At 39.6% G+C, this 24437-nt stretch overlaps 3 protein-coding genes across 4 annotated transcripts; all 3 read right to left on the reverse strand.

The window, feature by feature from the left end:
• Window positions 1-1042: 1042 nt before the first annotated feature.
• On the reverse strand, window positions 1043-6156 carry LOC137967158 (cellulose synthase-like protein D3). 2 transcript variants are annotated; one of them, XM_068813622.1, is made up of 4 exons: window positions 5896-6156; window positions 4546-5404; window positions 3296-4103; window positions 1043-3172 (listed from the first exon to the last, which is right to left on the reverse strand). In XM_068813622.1, the coding sequence occupies exons 2-4, from the start codon at window positions 5388-5390 to the stop codon at window positions 1424-1426; spliced, it is 3402 nt and encodes a 1133-aa protein (XP_068669723.1). In that variant the 5' UTR covers window positions 5391-5404; window positions 5896-6156; the 3' UTR covers window positions 1043-1423. The 2 variants fall into 2 exon arrangements, with proteins under 2 accessions (XP_068669723.1, XP_068669724.1); XM_068813623.1 differs by lacking the exon at window positions 5896-6156 and adding an exon at window positions 5841-5863.
• A 523-nt stretch (window positions 6157-6679) lies between these two features.
• Window positions 6680-13261, reverse strand: LOC137934426 (cellulose synthase-like protein D3). Its single transcript, XM_068778750.1, has 4 exons — window positions 12812-13261; window positions 11335-12249; window positions 8989-9796; window positions 6680-8861 (listed from the first exon to the last, which is right to left on the reverse strand). The coding sequence occupies exons 2-4, from the start codon at window positions 12216-12218 to the stop codon at window positions 7113-7115; spliced, it is 3441 nt and encodes a 1146-aa protein (XP_068634851.1). The 5' UTR covers window positions 12219-12249; window positions 12812-13261; the 3' UTR covers window positions 6680-7112.
• A 3422-nt stretch (window positions 13262-16683) lies between these two features.
• On the reverse strand, window positions 16684-22438 carry LOC137934427 (uncharacterized). The gene is made up of 6 exons (XM_068778751.1): window positions 22158-22438; window positions 21543-22052; window positions 19921-19957; window positions 19499-19735; window positions 19357-19404; window positions 16684-17519 (listed from the first exon to the last, which is right to left on the reverse strand). Exons 2-6 carry the CDS (start codon window positions 21854-21856, stop codon window positions 16899-16901), a joined length of 1257 nt encoding a protein of 418 aa, XP_068634852.1. The 5' UTR covers window positions 21857-22052; window positions 22158-22438; the 3' UTR covers window positions 16684-16898.
• Between the last annotated feature and the right edge of the window lie 1999 nt (window positions 22439-24437).

Here is a 24437-nt window from a genome sequence, read left to right on the forward strand (position 1 = left end):
TTGTGTCCTTCAGTAATCTCTCTGTCTCCATCTTCTTCCGTCTCTTTGAGTGCCGAGTCTTGGATGAAAGTACTCGGCGAGCTCTAAATCAAAGCAACCAACAACACTTTAAGTTTCTGAAGATCTGAGAAAATAATTTGCAAACAAAGGTGGAAATGCAACCACTTGTTCAAGATAAATACGAGGAGACGACTGGCTTCGTCCAGTCTTCAGCAAATAATAAAAAAATATTGAATATCATATTCACGCAACTTCATTTAATATTAGGGAATTTGATTAAATTAACTAATTTTAATAAAATATTTATCAAAATAACCAACACAGAAACTTAATTTAAAAAACACCTAACATCTACCACATCATCTTACATGTCACCAGCTCATTTATACACATAATCTGCCACATTAGAAACTCACCATGTCATCCCTTTTTTTCCCTTTTCTTTTTATCATTGATTTAAATTTTTTATAATTTAAAATTAATTTTATAAATTTTATTTTTAAAACCTAAAATACCGAAATAAACGCATGAAATGGATATAAAATACCAAAATAGTATAGAAAATAGTTTATTTCGTATCATGGGCATACCCTTTATACCTCATCTCATTCTCTTGTATTTACGATAGAATCGATCCACTCACCTCATTTTGTAGACACGTTGATTCTGTCCATCAGTCATCACTAAATCCATGTAGGTTAAATCGGGTATTATAATAATTAGGACTATTTAAATTTGTGCTAAATAAACTCTTATTTATAACTAAAATAGTCTCACTTAACTCTTATAATTAAATTTGAGCCTCAACTCTAAGGCAAGGCTCAATTAAATTAGACCGGCAAGAACTGAAACAGATCGGTTTGCAAAATTCAAAATCGGACCAGGTTCAATTCGGGTCGGGCTGGAATTTAGGCGCTGCATATTTTAATTGAACTAGATGCTCCATCTATGACTTGCAGCTTGTCTTCCAGCAGTAAATCTCAACTTTGACAGGTCGAGAGTCGAATGACAAAAGAGACTAATCAATCATCTAGATCACTCTCTTTGCTATTCAATCAGTTTTCATTATCACTTCTATAAAGTACAAGCAAATAAATTTCTCCAACAAAAAATCTACATTGAAACAGATCGTAAACAATACAATACATTTACCACCTCCAATTGTCCATGGCAGTTGAAATTTAATGAAAAGCATTTAAAAAACTAACAGAAGAGGGAAGGGAGAGAGCGAGAGTCACTCTCCTACCTCAATAACTGACCTGAAAGCATGTGTATACTTACAAACAGGACCATCAACAGCTTGTTCAAGTCCTCCAGAAAATTGGCTTTTAAGATGGGTGCAAAAGCAGAGCACAACATCGACTGGATAAAGAATACTGGACAGTCAAACGACTCTTCATTTAGAACCTGAAGATGAGATTCTTCAAGGGAATGTGAATGGTCCCCCAATCTGATTAGACCCAGATGGTGGACTAATAGCTACCCAAAGGAGTGAGATGGTGATTGCAATAAGGCCAGACCACACGAAAACGATCGTTGGTGTTTTTCCTTTCCTTCCCATCAGCCCCTTTGCAAATGGATAGAGATGAGTCAAAACCCACAAACTGAAAAAAACACCACCCAGAAGCTTACTCCATTGAGGTATTACACTGTATACAGTTCGGCTGACTCCCACGGCAATGGCAATCAGGTTGGTCATCATGATAACGATTGGTGGTATCATCAGAGAAGTCCATTTGACAATATAAAGATCAGCAAACTCATCATCATCATCATCACCAGCAGACTTAGAAGTTAGAGTGAAAGAGATCTCAATCCCTGCAATGACCTTTAAGAGCCCCTGAAGTACTGCTGCAAGATGAGCGCTTGTACCCCCAATAAGCCAAAACTGTTCGTTACGCCACCACTCTTCTAATTCAATCCCAGACCACTTGATCTCAAGCACAGCAAGCACGCAGAGGGTGAGGGTAATGGCGAGAAGGTAGCAAAGGAAGGTGACGTTAAGAGACTGGACAATGAACTGACCGGAGAATAGAGAGAGTGCAGGAAGGAAGCAATAGACAATCAGAAAGATGGAAGTGAATGGATAGATACCAACATTGAAATATGCAATTCTCTGCAGGAACTTCATTCTTGGGCTTGCTAGCAGAGCATTGTTGCGAGAGAAAAAAATCTCCACAGAGCCAGTGGCCCATCGTAGTACTTGGTGGAGACGGTCAGTAAGGTTGATCGGTGCAGTCCCACGGAACGCATCACGTTTAGTCACACAGTAGACAGATCTCCATCCTCGATTGTGCATTCGATAACCAGTGACTACATCTTCAGTTACAGATCCATAAATCCAACCAACCCGCTGGCCCCATTCAGTCTTATCCTCATACCAGCATGAGATCACACTAATTGCCTCTGCCACAGTTGATGCATCAAGAAGATCACGAGGAATAGTTAAGGCCCCTGGTGGACGGCCGTTCTTCACTGCCGGGTGATCAGCAAGAGGCCGGCCTTGGAATTCTGCCACTGGGATTGAATCAGTAAGGAAGCTTGAGTTTCCAAATTGCTTTGGCAATGTAGAAAGAATGGTGTTTTCTTCATCATTATCTCCCATTCGTAGTGAACGGTTTTCTTCATGTACAGCACTCTGTTTCTTCCTCCTAGAAAAGCAGCTGCTGCAGCAACCAGGGTGGTCCTCCTTTGCACGAGGTGGATCAAAACCATAGAGGGCAACACGACGAAAGAGACATCCAGTGCCCACATATACAGGTCCCTGGATACCATCGAGAGCCCGCATGTTGACATCAAAGAAGACAGCGTTATGGTTGGCATAGCGATCAGAAGGGTCAATACCCTCAAAACGCTGTGGAAACTGGACATAACAGATGCGATCCCCACCACGGTCCATCATAAAGCACATCCCTTCCCTCATAGCTTGAGAATTGTAAATATAGTGGTCACAATCCAGATTGAGAATGAAAGGTCCATTGGACATGATAGCAGAAGCACGGACTAATGAATTCATGGCTCCGGCCTTCTTGTTGTGATCATAACCAGGCCGTTTCTCACGAGACACATAGACAAGTAGAGGAAGGCGAATGTCCGCATTAGTGAGATCAAGTTGGCGGCTGTCATCAACAGTCCCATGAAGTGGCTCATCACTGGGAGGCTTCAGCATCACCTGTCACAATAAAAGAACGTCGAATTTCTATTTATCTGGTTTGAGATGATTCTACTATGATTACAGATAACTTGAAGCAATGCAAAAACTTAACCAAAATAAAGCATAAAATATTAAGGATACCTGAATAATTCCAGCATGATCACCCTTAGAATGCTCTGGTCCTGGAACCAACCAAGTTCCTGGCCAGTGAGTGCCATCGGCCATCCAAGTTGCTTTTGGGACTTTGACGGGTTTAACTGGTTCATCACCAGCATTCTGCTTCTGCAGCTTCATGGCCTTTATCTCCTCCCTAGCATTATATGCATCTGATCGGCGTCGGATAGAATCTGGGAGTCCATTTATCCGAACCTTAAACTCATCATACTCGCGCTTTACACGCCTCCTGTCCCTCACAAAATCAGGACGAACTTTGTTCTTGTAAGGATCCCTTTTTAAATGGAAGTAGCTCTCAGGGCTTCTGGGTTCAATATTATGTTTTCTGCAGAATGGAACCCATAGGTTAGCAAAACTTGCAGCCTCAGCCATGGCTTCAAATGTCAGAAGAGCGCCTCCATCGTCTGAGACATAACAAGCAAGTTTCTCTACAGGATAATCAGCTGCAAGGATTGAAAGTATTGTGTTTGCAGTGACTAATGGTGGCTCCTTCTCAGGGTCTGCCGTGGAGACAAATACATCAATACCCGGTAGATCAGATTTTCCAATAGGATTAATGGGGCTGGGTGTTTCAAATTTCTCTTTAAGTACAGCAAGGTCAGTAGAGCGATTGACTGGGCAGAACTTGGGAAGCTGGTCAAGCAGCCAAGAGAATGCAAACCAAATTTCACAGACTACGGACATAGCCCACAACCAGATTGCGTCCTCATTCTTGTGTGTAACTCTCCATGCTAGAAACAGGCCCAGAGCAGCTATTCGAATGAAAATGAGGAGTCTGTAGGATCAAGATGACAACAAAGAATGTTAATAAGCATCAGACAGGAAAGATCACTGCATACACAGCTGCAATCTGGAGAATTCTTCCAGGGCCAAAATGACCACAACAGGGAGTTCCTTGGAAATTTCTTTGGGTGGCAAAGAGTTCATTATATAGCAAAATATATATTTACTTAGTATAAGCAAGAGGTATAGATATTTGAAAACAATGTTTACTTTTGAAAGCTAAGAGCGGCCATAGTCCCTGCTGGCCCCCCTAGTATCAGCACCTGATTACATGCAGAAGCCATAGAAAGTATGTCTAATAAAAAGATAATAGGAGGAGTAAAAAGAATCCCAAATTGACTCTCTCTCTCTCTCTCTCAACTTGTTCCATTGTGTTTAACATTCCCATCAGTAAAACCACCAAACTGAGTAAAAACTTATCACATGGAAGATACCTGTATGGACTTAGAATCGCTGCAGGAATCTTCAGCTTTCGAGTTAGGGGCCTCCACGGCTTGCTAATCAGCTCAGTAGGACCATCCAGATAATCCTCATTTCTTCCATTGCTGAGATCTCCTTCCTTTGGCCAGATAGCATTGCCATATCCATAAGTCCCTTTTGTCTCGAACAGCCATCTGTTGTGATCCCAATCACCTGTCTGGCTCCTCATCAACATAGACTTGGTAGACTTCATCATGGACAACCTCCTTTCCATCTTTGACATCCCATTTGGAGGTGAAAGAGAAGAACGACGGTTAGCATCCACAGCCATCTCATCTAAATCCATGACCTTGTAAGGTTCCTTACAGCCTGGACAACTAGCTGCACCCCCCTTAACCGCATCCAGATAACAAGCTCTACAGATCTTGAATCCACATTCACAGGGGAGGATATCAACCCCTCGCTCATCACTCATGAGCTTGGAATCACAACCAAGGATAGCACAAAAAGACCCTTTTGCACCAGCCATCTGAGGATGGTTTGCCTCCGAATCAATCACTTTGTCCATAAGATGAGCCCTGGTAACACTGTTGAATCCACCTGTGAAGAGAGAGTTTGAAACGTATTGTTCTTCCACTTTGGCTGAAATAGAGGGGTCCATCGACTCATCTAGGGGCCGATTGTCAGGGGTAGAGGGGATTTGGACTGTGTAATTTGTGAATTCGCCACTGCCAATTTCACTGTCGAGATCATCTCTTGAATAATTGACATACCGGCCAGAGGATGTTCGTCGGACAAAGGTGACTGTTGGCGCAAGATTAGTCTTTCCCTGATTTCCCTTGAAGGACCCCGACTCCATACCAGCAGCAGATCCTGAAATTCGAAAATGGGAAAAAATTCGAAGTAAATGAATATTCCAATCGCTGCACTTTAAATAGAGAACACAACAAAAAATTCAGGCATTATCAGCGACTAAAAGCTCCAATTCCTTACCAAAAACTGAAGTTCTTAAAGCGAGAGAAGGAAAGGAATCAGTACAACCCAAAGCTTCAAAATAAAATATCGGTAGTGTAAGATCAGTTTAAAGCAATTTCTCCATATATTTTTTTAGAAATCCGTTCCGAAAGAAAATCTCTGGCATGTAACTAGAAATTAAAAACAAAAAAGGCCAATTACAGAAAAGCTTCAAATCTAGCAAGAATCAGTAGAGTTCCAAAAACCCTTCAGAATTTAGCTAGATTCCATGAAGTGGCCTAATCACCTCCATGTATTTAAAAAACGAAGGATTTTTTACAGAAAAGTGCATAACCTTCTTCTAAACTGTATTCACGACCAAACTCTTCCAAATGAGGCTCGTCGCATACCTTTAATATCAAATCCCGTCCGATCCTCCACCAAACAGCTGAAACCTGCAGTCTGAAATTTTCAAATGAGAGACAGATGAGACGTACTCCAACTCTAAGAAGCTTCCATAGCAGCTAGCTCTTATGCAAAAGCTCAAACCCCTAAAAAATATCTTCAGAGAGTTTATCAGAAAACTCAATCTAGCTCGTTGTGCAGGACTTCATAGGGAGAACTCAAGACAGTGAATGGAACAAAGAGGAAGAAGAAATCGAGATATTTGAAATTTGAAATCCGTGGACCGCTTGAGGCTCCAACGGATAGTTACTTTTCTTCGGACTTTTTTGCTTTGATGGAACGACAAAGATATTTAAAGCGGCGAGAGGGAGTGAAACGTGGCAGCGCTGGACTGGGTCGTAGCGCGAAGGGGGCCCGTGGTACTGGTTCAAGGAACGTTGGCGGGAATTTGAAGTCGTGGAAATTACATTTTCTGTCGTCTTAATTTACCGTTATCTAGAAACTAGAAATAAAGGCGTAATAAAGGTGTCCGTTATCCACTTGCCCTCTCGAGGGCCGGGACTAGGTTTGTAAAAAAAAAAAATTTTAGCTTTATTAAATCATTAAAATGGTAAAATTATTGCTACTCCTATAATTTAAATTTGGAAAATAATAACGTTAAACTTTAGGGTAGTTTTTAATTTTATAATTAAAATTAAAATTTTACTTTTTATAGAAAGGTTCACGATCCGGTTCACTAGATTTGATCACCAATTAATGAATAATAAATATTTTAAATAAAAATAAAAATAAAGGGGAAAGTTCTTCTTCTTCTCTGTTTTATATGTTACAAGTCAACCCATTAATAGAATCCCTGCCTCCAAACCAATGAAAATTGCTTTCAAGACAAACAGGATAATTAATCGGTTTACATTGTCACATCTCTAAATTACAAACGAATCTACATTGTAACGTCCTGTGTCCACAGTAGACAAACGAATCCATTGTTCTTGACAAATGAAACTCCACTAAAAGAATTTAAGATAAGAAAAGAGGGGAAAGGAGAGAAAGCGGTGGTGGCTCTCCTACTTTAATGACTTGATGAATGCGAGGAATACTTGCAGAAAGAGCTCCAACTGCTTGTACAAGGCCTCAAGAAAATTGGCTTTGAGACGGGCAGCAAGACCAATCCACCAGCTAGGCCCGATAAAAGAATACTTCACAAAAAGAGTCAAAACAGTCTTCAAGGGAACGTGAATGATCCGCCGATCTGATTAGAACCTGCCGGAGGATTAATTGCCACCCAAAGGAGTGAGATAGTAATAGCTATGAGGCCTGACCAGACGAAGACAATTGTGGGTGTCCTCCCTCTCCTACCCATCAGCCCTTTTGCAAAAGGGTATAAGTGAGCCAAAACCCAGAAGCTGAAAAAGACTCCTCCCAGAAGCTTACTCCATTCTGGTATCACACTGTATATGGTTCGGCTGACTCCCACAGCAATGGCAATCAAATTGGTCATCATGATCACGATTGGTGGTATCATCAGAGATGTCCACTTGACAATATAAAGATCAGCAAAGCCATCATCATCATCATCACCAGACGATTTAGAAGTTAGAGTGAAAGAGATCTCAATCCCTGCTATCACCTTTAAGAGCCCCTGGAGTACTGCAGCGAGATGAGCACTTGTACCCCCAATAAGCCAAAACTGTTCATTACGCCACCACTCCTCTAATTCAATCCCGGACCACTTGATCTCCAGCACAGCAAGCATGCACAAAGTGAGGGTGATAATGAGAAGGTAGCAAAGGAAGGTGACGTTCAGAGTCTGGACAATGAACTGGCCAGAGAAGAGAGAGAGTGCTGGAAGGAAGCAATAGACGATCAGGAAGAAAGACGTGAATGGGTAAATACCAACATTCAAATATGCAATTCTCTGCAGGAACTTCATTCTTGAGCTTGCTAGCAGAGCATTGTTGCGAGAGAAAAAGATCTCCACAGAGCCAGTGGCCCATCGCAGCACTTGGTGGAGCCTGTCAGTAAGGTTGATTGGTGCAGTCCCTCGGAATGCATCGCGTTTAGTCACACAGTAGACAGATCTCCATCCTCGATTATGCATTCGATAACCAGTGACCACATCTTCGGTTACGGATCCGTAAATCCAACCTACACGCTGGCCCCATTCAGTCTTATCCTCATACCAGCATGAGATCACACTAATTGCCTCTGCCACAGTTGATGCATCAAGAAGATCACGAGGAATAGTTAAGGCCCCTGGTGGACGGCCATTCTTCACTGCTGGGTGATCGACAAGAGGCCGGCCTTGGTACTCAGCCACCGGGATTGAATCAATGAGGAAGCTTGAGTTTCCAAATCGCTTCGGCAAAATAGAAAGATCCATGTCCTCATCATCAGAATCTCCCATTCTCAGGGCACGGTTTTCTTCATGTACAGCTCTCTGTTTCTTCCTCCGGTCAAAGCAGCAGCTACAACAACCAGGGTGGCTCTCTTTTGCACGAGGTGGGTCAAAACCATATAGGGCAACACGACGAAAGAGGCACCCAGTCCCCACATAGACTGGCCCCTGGAGGCCATCAAGGGCTCGCATATTGACATCAAAGAAGACAGTGTTATGGTTAGCGTAACGGTCAGATGGATCGATACCCTCAAAACGCTGTGGAAACTGGACATAACAGATGCGATCCCCACCACGGTCCATCATAAAGCACATGCCTTCTCTCATAGCCTGGGAGTTGTAAATATAATGATCACAGTCAAGATTGAGGATGAAGGGTCCATTAGACATGATGGCCGAGGCACGAACTAATGCATTCATGGCTCCAGCCTTCTTGTTGTGATCATAGCCGGGCCGTTTCTCACGTGACACATAAACCAGTAGTGGAAGGCGAATGTCCACATCAGCAAGATCAAGCTGGCGGCTGTCATCTGTAGTCCCATGAAGTGGCTCCTCACTTGGAGGCTTCAGCATAACCTGTCACAATAAAAGACCGAAGAATTTTATACATAATCTGCTTTCAGATGATTTGATTATGATTTAAGGCAACCCAAACTGCAAAACATCACATCCAACACAAAAAATTAAGTGGGTTGAACACTACCTGAATTATTCCAGCATGATCACCCTTAGAATGCTCCGATCCGGGGACTAACCAAGTGCCTGGCCAGTGAGTGCCATCAGCCATCCAAGTTGCTTTCGGGACTTTGACGGGTTCAACTGGTTCATCACCAGCATTCTGCCTCTCAAGCTTCATGGCTTTTATCTCCTCTCTGGCATGATATGCATCCGACCTGCGCCGGATAGAATCTGGGAGTCCGTTTGTCCGAACCTTAAACTCATCATACTCACGCTTTACGCGCCTCCTGTCTCTGACAAAATCTGGACGAACTTTGTTCTTGTAAGGATCTCTTTTCAAATTGAAATAGCTCTCAGGGTTCCTGGGTTCAATATCATGTTTTCTGCAGAATGGAACCCATAGATCAGCAAAACTGGCAGCCTCAGCCATGGCTTCAAATGTCAGAAGAGCACCTCCATCATCTGAGACATAACATGCAAGTTTTTCTACAGGATAATCAGCAGCAAGTATTGAAAGTATTGTGTTTGCAGTGACCAATGGTGGTTCCTTTTCAGGGTCTGCCGTTGAGACGAATATATCTATTCCGGGTAAATCTGATTTTCCAGTAGGATTGTTCGGATTTGGTGTTTCGAATTTCTCTTTAAGGACCGCAAGATCAGTGGACCGATTAATGGGGCAGAACTTGGGGAGCTGATCAAGTAACCAAGAGAATGCAAACCAAATCTCACAGACAACGGACATACCCCACAACCAAATAGCATCGTCATTCTTGTGTGTAATTCTCCATGCCAGAAACAGACCCAGGGCAACTATTCGAACAAAAATGAGCAATCTGTAGGACAAGATAAAAGAAAATAATATTAATAAGCTTTAGAGGACAAAATAAGAACAGAATGCATTGCAATACGCAAATTTCTTTAAGGACCTCCGGCATTAAGAAAAAAAGAGGTGAATAACATGAAGCTTTATGGAATTTTCTTCAAATGGGTATGGATTCAGACTATAAAAAGTTATATGCTTATTGTGAAAACTCAAGCAACCTGCAGAACCAAGATAAAATAATATAACATTAATAAGTTCCAGAGGACAAAATAAGAACGGATAGCATTGCAATTCACAAATTTCTTTAAGGACCTCCAGCATTAAGAAAAAAAGGTGAATAATAGGAAGCTTTCTGGAATTTTCTTTGAGGGGGTACTGATTCATATTATATATACTTATTGTGAATACACAAGTAATACATTCAAATAGAGTATTGATTTTTTTTCTCATCGAAAGTTTGGATGGGCATCTTTCCTGCTGACCCCCATGGATTGGGACCTGGTTACATGCACAAGCCTTTAGAAAGCATGTTTTTCACTAAGAAGCACAAATATTGAGGTTCCAGATGCTGTTGCTTGACAGAAATTTCATATGACACCTTTTTGTGTATATTTGCCTTATAAATTAAAGTGACACAAAGTTATTCTTATATAAATGGTAAAAATAAAGGAAGAGAGGAATTTTGGTTGAGAAGCCCTAACAGGAGAATGCTGAGATATCTTGCTAACAATTGTTTGGAATGTCAGATATTGATTAAAGAAATAGTAGTCGAAAGACTATATACACCAAATAATATGAGAAAAGCACTATTACAATTCAATATCACAACGACAAGGTCTACTCGACATGTACATGTATTAGGCGCGAATGAAATTTTTCACAGGACAGGAATCTTTCACAAAATTATCAACTAAATATTATCAATTATCAATCAATTAAAATGGTTCATGTTCATTATTAGACCATGGTATTTGATTCGCCAAACACATCATTATTGTATACTCTTTCATATGTATGGTTCAACCCAATCTTTGTTTTGCAAATTTTTTCTTATTTTTGAATCTAAACAGAATAAGAAATTAACTCTTAACAGCGATACATGTTGTATATGTAAATAAATCCCAGAAAAGAAAATAGGAAGAAATCAATAAATATGCTTATAAATAAGGAACAACGGCCAATAAGATAGAAATGATGAAATCATAAACAGAGTTCAGGTTCGAATTCCATAGAGAATTTGTATGGGATTGTCTATAATGATAGATAAATAAAACACTTACTTATGATTCTTATACATACACAAGCATCACAAACATTCATGTGCAGAGCGGAAACAATACCCATTCCGACGTGTTTCATTCCCTGAAGACATTTTTCTCCTCCCTTTATGTTTTCTCATCATGAGTAGCCTTCCCATTTTTCAGTTCTCAAGTATGCATGCTCAAAACTACTTATTTGAAATCTTATGACAAGAGAATCGGAAAAAAAACTAGAACTTCTATTGTTCCTATTAGAAACAAGAGTCAAGAATTGAGCCAAGGATGATACCTATACGGACTGAGAATTGCTGCAGGAATCTTCAACTTCCGAGTCAGTGGCCTCCATGGCTTGCTAATCAGCTCAGAGGGACCCTCGGGAGCACCATCATCTCTCCCATTACCTAGATCTCCTTCTTTTGGCCAGATAGCATTTCCATATCCATACGTTCCCTTTGTCTCGAACAACCACCTGTTGTGATCCCAATCACCTGTCTGACTCCTCATCAATACAGACTTGGTGGACTTCATCATGGACAACCTCCTTTCCATCTTTGACATCCCATTAGGAGGTGGAAGAGAAAGAGGACGGCTGCCATCAAGTGCTATCTCATCCAAATCCATGGCCTTGTAAGGTTCCTTACAGCCTGGACAATTAGCTTCGCCACCCTTAACTGCATCCAGATAGCAAGCTCTACAGATCTTGAAACCACATTCACAGGGAAGGATATCATTGCCTCGTTCATCACTCATCACCTTGGAATCACAACCAGGGACAGCACACGAAGACCCTTTTGCGCCAGCCATCTGAGGATGGTTTGCCTCTGAGTCAATTACCTTGTCCATGAGATGTGCCCTGGTTACGCTGTTGAATCCACCAGTGAAGAGAGAATTTGAAACATACTGTTCTTCTACTTTGGCTGAAATGGAGGGGTCCATCGACACTTCCATTGGCTGATTGTCAGGGGTAGGCGGGATGTGAACGGTGTAGTTTGTGAATTCACCACTGCCGATTTCACTGTCGAGATCATCTCTTGAATAGTTGACGTACCGGCCAGAGGAAGTTCGACGTGCAAAGGTGACAGTCGGAGGAAAAGGAGGCTTCCCCTGTTGGTAATCAGCCTCAGACGCAAGCGATCGAGAGGACCGGCTTCCTTTGAAGGACCTCGATTCCATATCGGAACACCGACCAGCGGATCAGTGAATTCTGCAGTAGAAAAAAATGGAGTTACAAGAAGATTCCTTATTGGTAACTCAAAGTAGAGAACGCTGGGAAAAGAAGAGTTCAGGCAATAGCGTTAAATCATTACTTCAGATGCTCTAACTTTCATACCAAAAACTGACTAGTCTACTATCTCCAACAAGCTCGTGAAAGATCAAGTCCGTAAAAGCTAGAAAAAAGGAATGAATGAGGACAACTGCAAAGCTTCAAAAAAAAATCTCCGTAGAACGAGATCAGTTCAAAACAGTTTCTCCAAAAACAAAAGCTGAAAATCCGTTCAAAAGAAAAACTTTTGGTAGCTTACCAGAAAAAGCAAAGAACGACCAGCCTCGGAACCCAACCTTTTCAAAACTCAACACTCACAGCCAAGGCTAACAAGAATCACTAGAACTTCCGAAACAATTCAGAAATCGAGCTAGTTTCTATAAAACAGCCACAATTACCTCAATGCACAATAAAAAACGAACGATTTTTATAGTAAACAGCACCATTTTCCCCCCAAACTGATTCTCCGACCAAACTCATCCAAATGAGGCGCGTTGCATACCTTATATATCAGATCCCGACCGATTCTCCACCAAATTCCGCGAGAAACAGCTGAAACCGGCGGTCTGAATCCTTCAACTGACACACAGATAAGCCACACTCCAGATGTGAGAACCTTTCATGGCGACTCGGTCCGATGCAAAAGTCCAAGCCCTAGACGCCAGCCTCAAGCTTTTTTTAAAGCCGCAGAAGGCGTCATTACGTGTTTCAGACACAGATTTCCTCACACGAAAACTTATCCCTAGGCCTCTTCAAAACTCGCCGGCGCACCAAAAATCGTGTTTTTTTTCCGACAGCAAACACCAGAGCTCGTTGCAGGACTAAACAGATAGGATTGAGACAGCAAATGAGAGAAGAAACAAAGAGCAAAGAAATAGGCGATAACGATCACAGAGAGAGCAGCGAGAGTGAAATGATTCAACCTGTAAACTAGGAAAAAAAATCGATTGTGTTTTGGTTTCTTGCAGGTCAGCGTGGTAAAAGGCAGAACTCAGGGATTTACGAAGGGGTTTATAGCGGCGCTAGGAAGTGAAACGTGGCGGTGGGGCATTTGCTGACGTGGTGGAGTGGGCTGTCGTACGGCTGTCATTTGCAGGTTCTCGGAACGTTGGCACGACTTCATACGTTTCCGAAAATACCCCTTGACAGTAGTGGAAATTACGAAACCAGAAATGCGATATTCTGGTTTTTTTCTCGTTGTTACCCTAATCCGGATGGCGAAAGCGAAGCAAAGAAGACGCGACCGTTGGTGTGACGTGATGTTTTTACGAAAATGACCTTGTCGATTGGTGGGCGTGGCCAGCTTGATTGACGTCGATTTGTAGGTTGCGTCTGAAATAACTGACGGTTCATTTGTATGTATTATATTCAATTATTTATTTATAAATTACCAATTTACCCATGATTTATTTAAATAATAAAAATTTTAAAATTGTCTAGGATTGATATTAAGAAGGTCAAATGTTTCTAGAAGGCGGGGGGTAAAAAAGGAGGCCAATGGATGGCATAGAATGTAATTTATGAAATCACGCCAACTTTTGGGGGTAGTGAGTAGGGATGGCCGGCCAATGTGGGAAAGCATCATTACGATGGCCTTGGCCTTTGCATTTTTTTTATTGTTTTTTTGCTTTGGTAGCGGGATTGTTGCCACAAACACCGCGTTTGGACTACCAAAATGGAACATCCACGAGTCTCTTGAGACTCAATGAGGTCCTATCGTTTCAGGGGTGGGTGTCGTGCCCTGTCCCCCCTTATAAAAGGAATTTCAGTAAAATGAGAAGCTTAGGGTATGTCTGGAACCCTAGAAAAGAAGAATAAATGAGAATTTATCTATTATTATTTTTAATATTTTAAATAAATATGAGATAATAATTAAAAAATTATTAAATAATAATGGTAAATTTTCCTTTTTTTATAGGGTTCCAAACAGACCCTAAGGGTTTCGGTCGAAAGAAATAAAACGATGCATTACCCTTTAAACGATTATTAAATAAATAATCCCTAGAAAAGAAGAATAAATGAGAATTTATCTATTATTATTTTAATTTTTTTAATAAAAATGAGATAATATTTTAAAAAAAATATTAACTATTTTTTAGAATAATAATGGTAAATTTTTATTTATTTTCTTTTTTTTATAGAGTTCCAAACATACCTTTCGGTCGAAAGAAATAAAACGATACATTACCCTTTAAAAAATTATTAAATAAATTTAGATAAAAATTAATAAAAAAATTCTCATGTAGTTCAAATCTTTATTTTCAGGTTTAATAAATTTACTTGAGATTTAAAAAATGTTAGAATTTACATTTAAATAGAAATTTAAAGAGAAATAGAAGTAATTTATGTCATTTTTTGGAAGGAGTGGAAAATGACTAATAAAGAGTGACCACAATCATAGAGTGGTACTTTTGTCTTTTACCGTTTAGCGAAATTTTGGTCATTTTACATAGGGGCATTTTCGTTAAATACGGAACATACAGGGTTGATTATCTGGACTGCTATGATTTGCGCTAGTAGTGGTGGCGAAACGGAATCAAGATTCGCTGTTCCGGCGCAAACCGCGTTGCAGGGACGTTTGGTCGAGTGGCGCCACTTCGGTCGTGTCTCCACGTCTGGTAAAAAAGCTTGAACTGGGGCCCACATCAAGCCCCTGTTCACGTGTGGGCCTATTTTTCGACCTTTAGGACCCCACTTAACGGCTTTGGTCCTAGCACGTGCCTTCCAACCTGTCACATGCGATGTGGAATAATGCTGATTGCCCTCACATGTCGTAAAAACTATTTATGCATGAAACGAGAAAATTTCAGAAACCACTAATTTTTTTAATTCTGTATTTTTATTTTAAATTTAACACTTTTAAACTATATATAAATAGAATAAAAAAATTATTTAACATATATGAGTTCATTTGCTATATAATATATCAATATATAAAATAATTAAATTATATATGATTTATTTTCCTATATATACATAGAATGAATAATTGGATATATAAATAGAATAATAATAAAAATATTTAAAAATCATAAAATTAAAAAAAAAATTGTGACAATTCACATAAAAACACGCTTCTTACCATTTTTGCTAAAGTCAAGTTTGTTTTAAGGACAGGAAAGGGAAAGAAGTAACTATTCTATTCTAAGAAGTCGTATGAGACGAGAGTAGACTACGAAATTGGATCCAAAAACCTATTCCAAAATGATTAGTCTATTTCTTAATTAATAAATTTAACATATTTATTCTTATTAATCCATGTTAGACTATTCGTAGACAACTATAATTAAAAAATAAGATTTTTTTTTCTCCAAAATTTGACTAAGGATACACGGTTTCCACTTAATCTTGGGTAGGCTAGGAAGCACGTCACCTCAGAAGAACAAACGTAGTCAAAGGAGAATTGGTGAACCCACCCTAGGCTTCTGTCAAACGATTTGGTTCACACGGTAAGCACACCATACCCTTCTCGTTTTATTGACTAGTTAACATCATACTAAGACACTTCTTGTGATTTTGGAATTCTAACACTCAAACACATGGTTTGGGATTTACTGAAATAAATTTTTTTTGGAACATCAGGAAAATGTCTACCCTTTTGTTGGATTAGGCAAAAAAATTTCTTTTCTTCTCTTTGTAATCCTTCAGTTTTTCTTTTTTTTTCTAGGGGTTTTCTCTTTTTCTTTTTTCTAGGATGGAAAATCCTAGCCGGATCTCACTGAAAGGGTCGACTCAAACCTCCTAACCCAACTTGTCTGCTGTTCTGATTCACAAGATAGATAGCTAGAAATCGACGAACAGATTACAACGATGATCCATCACGAAGCCTTTCTGGGTCATTTGTGGAGGTTGGCTAGGTGGTCAGATTCCAAGCTTAGTTCAGCCTTGCAGAAACAAAGCAATGCTTTAGGTTGCAAATGCTTGGGCTTTTGCTGGAACAAGGTACGAAGGAGTTGGGAGTTTCTTGAAGCTGCTGCTCGGATTTCTGGAGCTACTTCACTTCTTTTACCACTACTGAAAGGGACCGTTGGAAGGGGAAGCTCGTCTTTCAGAAAGTACGATTCCCTTCAGGGGGTTGCTCAAACGTTTCCCAAAAAATGTCGAAAGAATAGCACACCTTTTGAGGCAATCCTGTAGAAAGCAACTCGGTGACCGTAGAGAAGAGCTATTTGGTGTTTTGCATGGACAGGGGCATTGCCGGGGGAGAGGAGAGAGAACAAACAGGAAAGACGATCACGTATCTGATCAGACATCAAGAACAGCAATTTGCAGAAAATTTTCAAGTCATGCTTGGAGTGTTTCCACAGCTGCATACCTGGTTTCGTTTTGCTTTTGGCAAGACTGGTTCTTCAATTCCCTGTGAAAAAAGCTTGATGGAATGCACAAGAGATAACAAAAGATATTCCCCTTGAAAGGTCATGGAAAGTACAACATCAAAATCAAGAAAAATAGCTTTTCTCTTATCCCTACAGATTGTTTCTTACAGCCCCTTGCTCACCAATTCTCTTCCACCTATTACATCAGTGACACTTCCCTGCAAGGAAAAGTTAGTAACTCTTTCATGATTACTGTACAACAAACATCACAAATCAACATGAACAACAACTCGTTTTTCCTTCACAACAAAAACAATCACATGGCCAGCAAGATATTGTAATACATCCTGGTTTTGGACACTTCAGGCACTTGGGACGCTTCAGGCACTTGGGACACTTCAGGCAATTGGGCCACTTCAAGCACTTGGGACACTTCAAGCACTTGGGACACTTCAGGCACTTGGGACACTTAGGGCACTTAGGGCACTTAAAGCACTTAAAGCACTTGGGGCACTTAAGGCACTTAGGGCACTTGGGGCACTTTGGGCACTTTAGGCACGTCGAGCACTTCAGGCACTTTGAGCACATTAGGCACTTCGGGCATTTCGGGCATGTTAGACACTTGGGTCTTTTGAATTTTAATCTACAACAACATATATTTGGCAAACAAGTATTTGTTGGTCCCTGAAGGTCTTGTCTGATCTTTTTGAGTCGAGTGGCAGTGGTTATTTTCTCCATCTCCAGAACGAATCTGCTAAGGTGGCGAATGTAATCAGGGTACAGCTCTAAGTTGCAATGTCCACCTCCCTTGATCCATAAGGGTTCATATGGATCTCTTGCTAATTGCCATAGTCCATTCCCATGAAACCAATTTACTACATCATCTTCAGTGCCCTGCAGATAGCCATGACAAAACAGTTAAATTGATTTTAAAAACATACAGCTTTTGCCTGTTTTGCTAGGTTTTCCCACTCTAACAAAGGAAAGGAAGATAAGGACAAAAACAAAAAGTTACAATTATCGTCCCAGAAGGCTAAAGTTGATTAGCACACAACAAGCACTGAAAATTTTAAGCTAAAAATTAAATTCAACTAAGGTTATAGCTGTTCATAACCAGTCTAAATTTGTAGCAAATCATCAGAAAATGCATCTGAATCCTTTAAGAGATGAACAGAGATCTTTGCCAGTAGTTAGTGGGAACAACATCGAGAAGGCTGTTTTACACTCATAAAAATAAAAAAGGAGCAAACATGTACATAAATCTCATGAGCATTTGATACGACAGCAAACAGTTTCTTGATAAATGCTCTCCTAAACGCTTCTTTCATTCACAAGTACCCCATCCACAAAACGAACAAATGTGAAGTAATGCATCTTTAAAGCTGTTATAATTAGGAAAAACCTTGCAGCCCTCACCAAATTTCAAGTTTATATATAGAAGCACATTAGTCTCTACTATCAAAAGGCTCCATTGTTGTCAGACACTTACCGCAAGAAAGACCAACAAACGGTTCAAGGTCTAAACCAAATAAAATCATCTCTCAGCTTCTACTCTTTTTGTCAATATTGAAAGGTGCAAAAATAAATGCCTCATATGATACTAATGCAATTGTTTCTCATTGAACTATACGAAGATGTGCAAAAGGACGAATTCATTTAGGAGAATTTTTCAAGTGTTATATGAGTCATGGCTAGTCAACTTGGAACTAGACCAGTCATATCAGGCTTGGCCTATCTGGTTGAGAAGGTAACTTTGCCTCTGAGACTCATTCTTTATGGTCCCATTTTTTTATTTTCAATAATTTAACTAAGTGATAACTTAGATGATGCTAATACATCTTTTAAACCCAAGTAGGTAAAAAGTTAGGTTTCTTATGCCTTTCTTCATGAGAGCATGTATTCACTAAACCATCTCTTACAAATCTCTCTCATAGATCATCTCTTGCACAACATTATTTATACTCTTAACATGATATTCTCAAGTGACCTGAACTACTGATTGTTGGAAAATAAATATATAATGTAAAACTCACAGAACATTAATAAACACTTTAATAAACCCAAATTAAATCTGGTACTCTCCTACAGTCATCTATAGCAGACTCCAAATATTTTTCATAGAAGTTGATTTGTCATATCTTGGGACCTGAACTTTTATGCCATTCTGGATAACGTCAACAATTAGTAATTTACCAATTTTATTTCAGAATACTGCTTTTTTTTTTTTAAGCAATTTCAGATTCCAGATAATATAGGCTCCGAGGCCCTCCACGACTATAATAGTTTATTTCCTATCACTGCTAGCTTTTTACCATATCTATAATCTTTAATTAGGTTTCTGTGAGGCCTTCTGCGAAGCCATAAAAAATGAATAACTAAATCCAGGACGATCTCTAATTCACCAATCAAGCTTTAGCCTATTCATGTTTAAGTTTAGTTGCTAACAACATATCTGCAGAATCAACATTAAACTTATACAGTAAAATTATTGAAGCAAATCACTTATTTCATTACGCAATGCCTCAACCTCAAGAAAGAAAACATGAATGTTTCTTTGACATCCGTCTTGTTAACTAATAAACAGAGACATGCTGACTGAAATAGACTCTGGCTACCACAAAACTAATTTGCAAAGAGACAGTTGTGCTTATTATTACTTCATAATATACAATCAAACATAGTTACCAATATAAGAATGACAGAGAAAGGAGTAAAGGTTTTCAATACTCACATGTATAACAAGTACTGGGCACTTGACTTTGGTGATTTTGTTGATGTTCTGCAATTGAAAGATACACCTTAGCATTCCATAATAGAAAAAACTAGAAAAATATACGAATGGTGATTAGAATGGCTTTTATAACAGGACATACTTTGTAAATGTCGAAGCATAAGGTGCACTTAACATGACAGAGTACACGAAGGCCTGAAAGTATTGCACTGTGGAGAACAACGCCTCTCAGCCGAGGCAACTTAGCTGCCAAGTGCAATGTTGGTCCACTACCTACAGATTGCCCATACAATATCAAGTCCTCTTGGCTAACACCATACTGGGTCTCCAGGCATTGGTAGACTGCCTCTATGTCTGCATATGTGTTGGACTCACTTGGCTGAGCCCACAAATGAAACAGAAGTCGGTATAAGTTGCTCTTGTCCAACAGATTAGTGTAAGTACATCAATAAGTGCAGCAGAATAAAGACAGACAGAAAAGAGAGTGAATGAAAAACCATAGAAAAACCAAATTTTCAACAAAATAAGCACAAAAGAGAACTGACAAAGGAGGAAAAAACATACCTTACCACTTGAGGCACCATAACCAGAATAGTCGTATCTACATATAAAAAAAGAATCAGAGATCAGTAGAAGAAAGTGGCACATATACAAGAAACACACAGCCCCACATGAACAAACAGCTTGCTTTTTTTTTCTTTTTCTTGGGAGGAGAAAGCAAGGATAAGCAGTTCATAATGGCATTAAAAATTTAATAAATCCATGAATCATGATTTCCAGAAAAAAACGTGATCTTCAATGAAGAAAAAGTTAAAGAATGACAAAATATTCCTACACACATTACCCAGTTTAATTGAAATAGAGAATACAGAACTTAAGCTATAATTTAAAAACAGTGACAAATTCATAAAAACAGAACAGAAATAAGTGAAACAGGCGATGCCTATTGAAGAAACATATGTAAACTGATGACAAAATCTTCCATGTGTGAAAAATTCATAAAAAATATATATCAGTCAATACTTAATCAACCAGGAAAATATATTCGATCAGTAAATAAAACAATCCGCGGCGTGACATATGAACCCTGTAACTGGATCTAAAAGAAGACAGATTAAAAAGATAAAGTCCCATCACATTATTAAGCAACACAACAACATTTATGAAAAAGCAAAGCAAGCATATCGTAACGATAGATGAGACTGCTTAAAATCCCAGTATCCGAGGCTTCGACTGGTTCAAAACCAGAGGAGAGCCGTGACAAACGATCCTTCACAGTCGAAAGCTAAAGGTAAAAGTGAAAGCTGATGACATCGACAGGTCTAACAGGATTAAGCAAGAAACACACAAAGAGACAAGTTGATCATATATACAGAAATCGAAGATGGTCGTTCAAAGACGACTTCCTTTCCGACGAACAAAAAAATGTTATTTTCAAATGCAACAAGTTGAGCACGTTACAATTCACCTTGTACGAACAACAAATGAACGATGAGAGAGAATACAGAAGATTAATAAAGTAAAATGACAGCGATGGTGAAGAAAAGCAAATTACTACATTTCGGAAAGAGACCTTTCACCAAGAAGGAGGCGAAGAAAAAACAGAGAGATAATGAGTACTTTTACGGGCTCAAGTACCCACTACGAGAATGACGGTGAAAAAGTAAAAGAAAGCGCAGAAGAATTTCCATTGGAAAAAAATAGCAAGCTGTGACTTCATGTGACAGGAAAAGCCGGAATTACAGTTTCACTATCATCAACTTGATCCAAATAACACGTCGAAAGGAAAATTCCCCCAAAACCATCTTAAACCAGAGCAGGAAAAACTTTTTAGGTTTGGAAGAACCAGAATCACAGAGAAACAACATCATTAAATCGATTCAAAGAATAGCCAAAAGGAAAACAGTTACAAAAACCATTTTAAACTACAAGAGAACAGAGAAATAAAAAAAGAATCATCCAACATAAAAACCATTGAGAAACCTCGAAAGAAATCACATCCTTCCTTCAACATATGATCAAAACAAAACAAACCAACAATTTCGAGCAAGAACTGATATTAGCAGTATAATCAAACTTCAAAGATACGGTAAAAACTGGATGACGGTGGTAAAAGGGGGGCAGCAGTCAACAGAAAAAAAAAATGATGAAACAGGTACTGAGAAGTAGTAAAAACAGCAACTGACCCCATCAAATTAACCCTGAGATTAACCTTGAGCTGCACGAAGAGATCATATAGCTGGCCGAGATCCGCTGCGTTGCCGTGCGAGTAGAGCACCGTCAGGCGAGCATACGGGTTTCTCAGATAGAAAGCAACGATTTTGTTACCATGCTTGGTGTCAACAAGAAGAACATCGGTGGAACTGTCGTGAGGAATACCCGAAACCACCACTCTCCCGTCCTCCTCTGTCTTGACACTGTACGTCGGCGGATCCGGCGGGAAGAAGGCAAACTTCGCCGCCAAATGCGAGAAACAGCAACCCATTTCCCCCAAGAACATTAACGGACGGACAACTCATTGATACATGAGAAAACCAAAATGCATAAGCATAGGCTCCGAGACCACCAAAAAAAAGTTTTTACAGATGGGTTTCCAGAGAAGCAAAAGATCGATAACTCCTATGACAAGGTTCACCAAAGTCGTCCAGCAGCAGTTCCAAAAACACTAACCGAGTCCAACCCGAATACTGGGATTCCTGAAACAAAGACTCTTCTCAACATGAGCGGATAAAATCCCAAAAAAAAAAAAAAACGAAGCAACCAGAGCTACCAAAAACCGATGCTTGCACACGGACTCCTACCCAGGATCCAACGTTCACGAAGAAAGAAAAGCTCTGGTGTTCTGGGTCTTTCCGGTTCACTGAAACCAGAGAGACGACAATCAAAGCAACACGAGAAAGACGAGTGGTTCTGGTTTAGGGTTTTCAGCACTGCATGTGGCGTTTCCACTGGTTTTTTCTGCTCAAGGATGAGAGCCAGTGAGAGAAGTGGCAGCAGCAGACTACAGCAGACTACAGCAGACCGCGGCAGAACCCAGAAGAAGAGAGAGAGTGAGAAAATCCAATTCCGAGCACCCGCTACACTTGTCTGTCAGGTCAAAGCGTACATCCCGTTTCACTGATTTTACACCTCCACATGAAACGTGATACGTTATCTGATCTAATCGCCTTTCCCTTGCATGAACTCTCCTCTCCTAGTCTTCTATCCATGATCACAACCGTCCATTTTCCTCTAATCCATTCAACATCATATGATTCGAGATATTGAAAACTAGACCACGAGATGGGAAAGCCCAGATTTTTTAATTGATAAAATTATTTCACATCGGTGGGTCATGTCCACCTTATCCACTACAAGTAGGTCCCACCGATTTGTAAATCCTAACCCTGCAATTGGAAGCAGTGGAGAATGGATTGAGAAAAGATGATAGAAAAGAAGCACTCCAGCACCAAGGGACCCATTTAAGGGCAAACCATCATAACATCTATTTTAAGGCCACCCTGAATTGGGTCAGTTTGCCTAGGGTTCTAATATGTACATGTCATCTTTACAAAATTAAAATTTCAATAAAAATATAGACATTTTATACTTGATTTTATTATAATTTTTAAGTCAAGAAATCATAGAAAAATGCATGTAAAAATGTGTTTATCTAATTAGATTTATTTATGGTTAAATTTTAAGAGATGAGAATATTTTCACATCACAGAGAGAATTTTTTTAAATCTTTCTCTAATATTAAATTATAAAAATAATAAATAAACATAAATGCAAGAAAATATTTCAAAATTAAAATTATATTTTTATAAAAAAATATTTTTTATCGTGTTATCCCATAAAAAAATCCCTAATTATACCATTTAATTGTCAGAGTAGTTCTTTCCGTTCCCTAATAGGTCGATTTTTTCGGGAGTATTGGTTAGAAGTTTGACATGGTATCAGAATTCTGTGTTCAAATCCTAGAAGAAGCGATAATGAACCCGAGAACGGTGGGTGTCAGAGTGATTCCATCCACTTTGGTTAAGTGTTGTGTTTTTCGGTCTCTAATAGGTCTTTTTCGAGAGTATTCGCTAGGTGTTTGACATTAATAACTGAAAATTTTAATTTTTTAAAAATACTATAAATATAGATAAAATATATAAACATTGATTTAAATAAAGATCCATTTATTTTTGGTATTCATATGGTAAAGGATTAGGCTATGAGCACATGGAGATACGTGGTCGTCTACACGTTTTGTGATTTCAGAAGAGACCCTAAAGGCTGTCGAGTCCTCTCGTCATGATGCTCACGTAGACGAGGCGGGGAGCAACAAAACAAAACGAAGCTCCCGACTTTCCAACTGCCACTCAGCACTGGTCATCGTCGAGAAGCCCCACTGAAAGTGGAGACGAGACGGATCAGCCGAGACTGCATTCATGGCCAGGAATCATTCAAAGATTAACAAAATATAATCAGCGTTTCAATCCAGGATTTTGAGGATAAAACGGCGTGCGAACGGGAACGGAAAAGTTGCAGGGAGAGTGATGAATATGTTGGTTGGGTGGGAGTCAACTCAAGCTCGCCCCGACATCAGAATCCGCTGCTTATCTCCATTTGCGCAAATCATCGAACAGGTTGTCTGCAGGAAAGCAACGGCGTGAAGAATTCCAAAACTGAGTCGACTCGACCCGACAGATTGGATCCATCTATCGCAACGTTCTCTGGTAAGCAATAATCATGATTAAGATTTCGAAAAATGTGAATGTGATTCAAAATTTTCCATCATCCAACGTGAGAATGTGGAACCCAGTAAATAGCAAATCGTCGAGTAGGTTGTCTGCAAGAAAGCAACGGCCGTGTGGACTCCATCCATGGCAACGTTTTCCTGGTAAACAAGAAATGGTACAGGAGATTTAGAAAAATGTGAACGTGATTCAAAGTTTTGAATCATCCAACGTGAGAATGGGGGAAACAGTTAAAGTATGACATGTTTGTGGAAGATAACAGAGCAAACGGGGTTTATTTAATTGCATGGAGAAGTGCGATTATTCGAAAACCTCGTGCATGCAACATATATTATAGAGAAGCGCTCTGGTTTT

The sequence above is a fragment of the Aristolochia californica genome, unplaced genomic scaffold (assembly GCF_029961685.1).
Source record: "Aristolochia californica isolate CCGP_79_NKW_82.1479 unplaced genomic scaffold, dmAriCali1.0.hap1 SCAF_6, whole genome shotgun sequence".
NCBI lineage: Eukaryota > Viridiplantae > Streptophyta > Magnoliopsida > Piperales > Aristolochiaceae > Aristolochia > Aristolochia californica.

Bases quoted from the DNA above. Each gene is read 5' to 3' on its own strand.
- LOC137967158 (XM_068813622.1), bottom strand. From the start codon at position 5,390: ATGGAGTCGGGGTCCTTCAAGGGAAATCAGGGAAAGACTAATCTTGCG. The intron at 4,104-4,545 runs GTATCTTCCATG...TTGATCCTACAG, and splicing joins GCGATTCTAAGTCCATACAG to ACTCCTCATTTTCATTCGAA. The intron at 3,173-3,295 runs GTATCCTTAATA...TTATTGTGACAG, and splicing joins ATCATGCTGGAATTATTCAG to GTGATGCTGAAGCCTCCCAG.
- LOC137934426 (XM_068778750.1), bottom strand. From the start codon at position 12,218: ATGGAATCGAGGTCCTTCAAAGGAAGCCGGTCCTCTCGATCGCTTGCG. The intron at 9,797-11,334 runs GTATCATCCTTG...CTTGTCCTACAG, and splicing joins GCAATTCTCAGTCCGTATAG to ATTGCTCATTTTTGTTCGAA. The intron at 8,862-8,988 runs GTAGTGTTCAAC...TTATTGTGACAG, and splicing joins ATCATGCTGGAATAATTCAG to GTTATGCTGAAGCCTCCAAG.
- LOC137934427 (XM_068778751.1), bottom strand. From the start codon at position 21,856: ATGTTCTTGGGGGAAATGGGTTGCTGTTTCTCGCATTTGGCGGCGAAG. The intron at 19,736-19,920 runs GTATGTTTTTTC...TTGTGGGCTCAG, and splicing joins ATGGTGCCTCAAGTGGTAAG to CCAAGTGAGTCCAACACATA. The intron at 19,405-19,498 runs GTATGTCCTGTT...TTTCAATTGCAG, and splicing joins TATGCTTCGACATTTACAAA to AACATCAACAAAATCACCAA.